We start from the raw sequence: 4221 nt of genomic DNA on the forward strand, positions 1-4221 counted from the left end.
TGAACATCAATACTCAATTCAACATGGAGTTGTGTGATAGAGTATCTAGAATGCCTGATTTCTCTGAATACCTGAAAACATTTGCAGGTATGTTGACTTCTGAATTATATTCCTTATTTTGGGTCTAGATTTTAATCACGCTGATATACATAAGTATTGATAAACAAATTTGAAAGCCTAACCTCCACAATGGCAACATACTTCTGAATATTCTGGAGTCATTAAAGTTGCAGAAAACAGAACATTGTTAAAATTATGCCTGTACTACAAGGGGAAAGTGGGATGACATGAATTATTATACCAGCCAGTTTGGTACATATAAGTGAGTACCCATAATCACATGGAAAGAGGGGACTCAACTGATATTATATACTTGGATATTCCAAAAGCATTTGGCAAGCTCCCTCACTAATGACTCTTAAAGAAACTAAGCTGTCATGGAATCAAAGGAAAAGTCCTTTCTTGGACTGAAAATGGATTTAAAGACAGGGAAAAAAGTAGGAATAAATTACTGTTTCTCAGATTGAGGTAAAACAGACAGTAAGTTTATAAAAGAAAAGAAAAGAAAAAAATAGAGTGGCAATGTTTTCAGATAATAGTCTGTAAAGTCAAATCCAAACCTGTTAAGTTCATCACGGGGGCACAGAAGGGAATTGGTGAGTTTTTATTCACCAAGGCGCCCCCGGGGGTTACAAGAAATATGACCACAAGCTAGCAGAGAGCAGATTTAGATTGGACATTAGGAAGAACTTCTTCACAGTTAGAGTGGCCAGGGTCTGGAACGGGCTCCCAAAGGAGGTGGTGCTCTCCCCTACCCTGGGGGTCTTCAAGAGGAGGTTAGATGAGTATCTAGCTGGGGTCATCTAGACCCAGCACTCTTTCCTGCCTATGCAGGGGGTCGGACTCGATATCTATTGAGGTCCCTTCCGACCCTAACATCTATGAATCTATGAATCTGTCAATGACAAATTATAGAAAGACTAAAAAAACCTGAGTGAATGGACAACAAAGTAGAAGATGAAAATTAATTAGTGTAAAGTGATACACAGGGGTAAAAAATAAATCTTTGCATATTCAGTGATGATCTTTGGATTAGCTGTTGTCACTCGGGAAAAAGACCTTGACATCTTTGTGAAGAATTTTCTAAAAACAGTTAACAGTTTATTTGCCTTTTGGATGCTTGCTGAGCTATTAAGAAGAGCATAATAGGGAGGGATCATTCTATACACACAGTCAAATGAAAACTATATATCTTGGAGCCAAGAATTAAAACCACACCTAAGAGATACAACAGTAACTCTGAAAGGATATTAGAATTAGAGTGGACAAGCAAGAGAAAATAAGCCCCAATTTTGATGTTTTGACAAAGACAGCTAATGACTTAAGGACCTTGTTACATTCAGTTTATAAAAAGAAGACTGGCATGTGGTCTTCTTATAGTATGTGTGTAACTTCCTGGATAGACAATACCAGATAATTAAGGTGTGTCAGTTAGCAGAGAAGGACATAACTAGAAGGAATGAGCTCAAGCTAGATAAAATCTAGACAATATTTAGAAGTGCAGTTTTTTAAACAAAATAAAGTTCTGGGGGAAAAAAATCATCAAAAAGTCATATTCCTTTATGTCCCCTAAATGGCTTCAAACATATCAACCTAAAATTCCACTTTTCCATGATAAAATTAGTCAGATTGCATTGTGAAGGATTTCATAGGGTGATATGTTTTATTGGACCAACAATATAGTTGGGATAAAGTTAGACAAGCTTTTGAATGCAAGACATTCCTCTTCATGACCGATCACAAGAAATTAAAACAAAAAACAAAAAAATATAGCAATACAGAAGAATATGAGAAATTTTCAAGTTCTTGGCCTCTAACTCATGTGTTAGCTTTGTGACATTATTATCTATTTCAAGAATTAATTATCCTGTTTCGTATTTCTAGGTAATCCAAGTTGTTTATAAATAAAGGACAATGGAAAACAAAACCACAGTGAACATGTTTATCCTCTTGGGACTTTCCAATGACTCACACTTCCAGATTCCATTCTTCATGGTATTTTTAGTTATTTATCTAATCACCTTAGTTGGAAACATACTGATCATCATGGTTATAAAGATTGATTCCCATCTCCACACTCCCATGTACTTCTTCCTGTGTAACCTGTCCTTCCTTGATGTCTGCTACTCCTCTGTCACTGTTCCAAAAATACTAGAGGGATTCCTAGCAGAGCAGAAAACTATTTCATTGAGTGGGTGCATAGCACAAATATTCTTCTTTATTTTCATGGTTGGCACAGAAATTTTTCTCCTCTCTGCAATGGCATATGATCGATATGTAGCAATATGCAATCCCCTGAGATATAGTACCACTATGAACCATCGTGTCTGCATGCAAATGGTGTTGGGTGCTTGGATATCTGGTTTTTTGGATTCCCTAGTCAATACTATTTTTCTTACTGAACTTAGCTTCTGTGATTCCAGAGAAGTAAACCATTTCAGCTGTGAGCTACCCCTTCTGCTGCAACTCTCATGCACTGACACCTTTGGCAATGAAATGGTGATCCTTACATTCAGTATGACATTAGGGTTTGCCTCCCTCCTCCTCATTCTAGCCTCATACATTAAGATTATTTCTACAATCATCAGGATCAGCTCATCAGAAGGCAGACACAAAGCCTTTTCTACGTGTGCTGCCCATCTCATTGTAGTTCTCTTATTCTGTGGCACAGCATTCATTAGGTATATGCGGCCTGCCTCCGGATATTCTCTTGCTGTGGACAAGCTCATATCTGTGCAGTACAGCATTTTAACTCCAATGCTAAACCCCATCATATACAGCCTAAAAAATAAGGAGGTGAAGGTGGCTTTGAGGAAAGTGTTAGGAAGATGATGTATAGGAAGACGAGGTATTTAACTGTTTCATGCATCCTTCTGAAGCAGACCTTTCAGGACTGGATAGATAATTGTGCTATTTGTATTAAAATGTAATAAATAAATAAATAAAAATAAAGCATTTTAAAAGCTTCTTTTTTCTTGAAAAAGATTGGTGTCAGTTGAAAGAACTCACTTGTCTAAAGGTCAAACCAATTAGAAACCTTTCCATTGACCTCAGTTTCCCTTATTTGTTTTCCTATATCAAGTTTGAAGGAAGTTTAAAATCCAGAAATGATGTTCCTCCCTTTTGAACTAGATCACTTTTTGAGGTCAATTCTAGCCCTGCATTCTTAAGATTCTATAATAACTCCCCTAACTATGAATACAGTTGGACCCCGAGTTATGTGGGGGATACATTCCTGAAAAACACCATGTAAGTAGAAACCATGTAACTCGAGGCATTAAGATAGGGACCTGGGACCAATATTTGATAACATTATTTCATAATAAAAGGATATTTAAACACAAAATAATGAAATTAATGGCCTTATTAAAACCTTTACTCCTGGCTACGTGCTCATACAGAGACCAAGCTTTAGCTCTAATTGCCGTGCCATCAACAACTACTCCTTTTGTATTGGTCATTTCATTGATACAAAGATTAAGGAGTTTCTCAAACTTATCTAAATGAGGAATTCTAGTCACCAATGACACTCTTCAACTCACAGGGGTTGTCATTTTCACAGTCTCTAATTTTTTCTCACTTTTTTAATGGTATGCACAGTCGATTCACTTAAACTGTACTGGTGAGCAATCAATGCAGCACTATTGCCTTCCCTTAATTTATCAAGGATTTCTATTTTCTGGGCCAGGTTGATAGATTTACGTGCTCTTTCAGGCACAGAATCAAAGGTTTTCTTTGACACCATTTTCACAAATATTCAGGGGTTTACGTAACCAAATCTCCAACCAATCTTGGAGGAGATGATAAGTGATGCTAATGCTATGTTAGCAGACTCCAAACTGCTTACGTAGTGTTCTACTGCAAACAGTGTAAATGTGAAGCAGGGTATTGTGTAAGTTTAAACATGGTCACATTATATAAAGTGTGCATACATGAATCAGTGTAACTCAAAACCGTGTAAGTGGGGGTCCGACTGTACTTAACTTGTATCAGGGGCAGATCCAGGGGGGTGCAGTGATGTGGTTGCACCTCCCTCCACAATATACCTCACATGCTAATTGCTCCAGTTACCCATGGCCTGGGACCCACTGTGGAGTCTGAGGCACAACTGGCATGGGACACCTGAGGGACAAAGGACAGAGAAGATGAGGAAAGGAGGAC

General features: G+C 37.7%; 1 protein-coding gene across 1 annotated transcript; it reads left to right on the top strand.

Moving 5' to 3' along the window:
• Positions 1-1974: 1974 nt before the first annotated feature.
• On the top strand, positions 1975-2892 carry LOC102567854 (olfactory receptor 2D3-like). The gene is made up of 2 exons (XM_059731839.1): positions 1975-2422; positions 2711-2892. Exons 1-2 carry the CDS (start codon positions 1975-1977, stop codon positions 2890-2892), a joined length of 630 nt encoding a protein of 209 aa, XP_059587822.1.
• Positions 2893-4221: the final 1329 nt, after the last annotated feature.

Source organism: Alligator mississippiensis, chromosome 7 (genome assembly GCF_030867095.1).
Source record: "Alligator mississippiensis isolate rAllMis1 chromosome 7, rAllMis1, whole genome shotgun sequence".
Lineage (NCBI taxonomy): Eukaryota > Metazoa > Chordata > Crocodylia > Alligatoridae > Alligator > Alligator mississippiensis.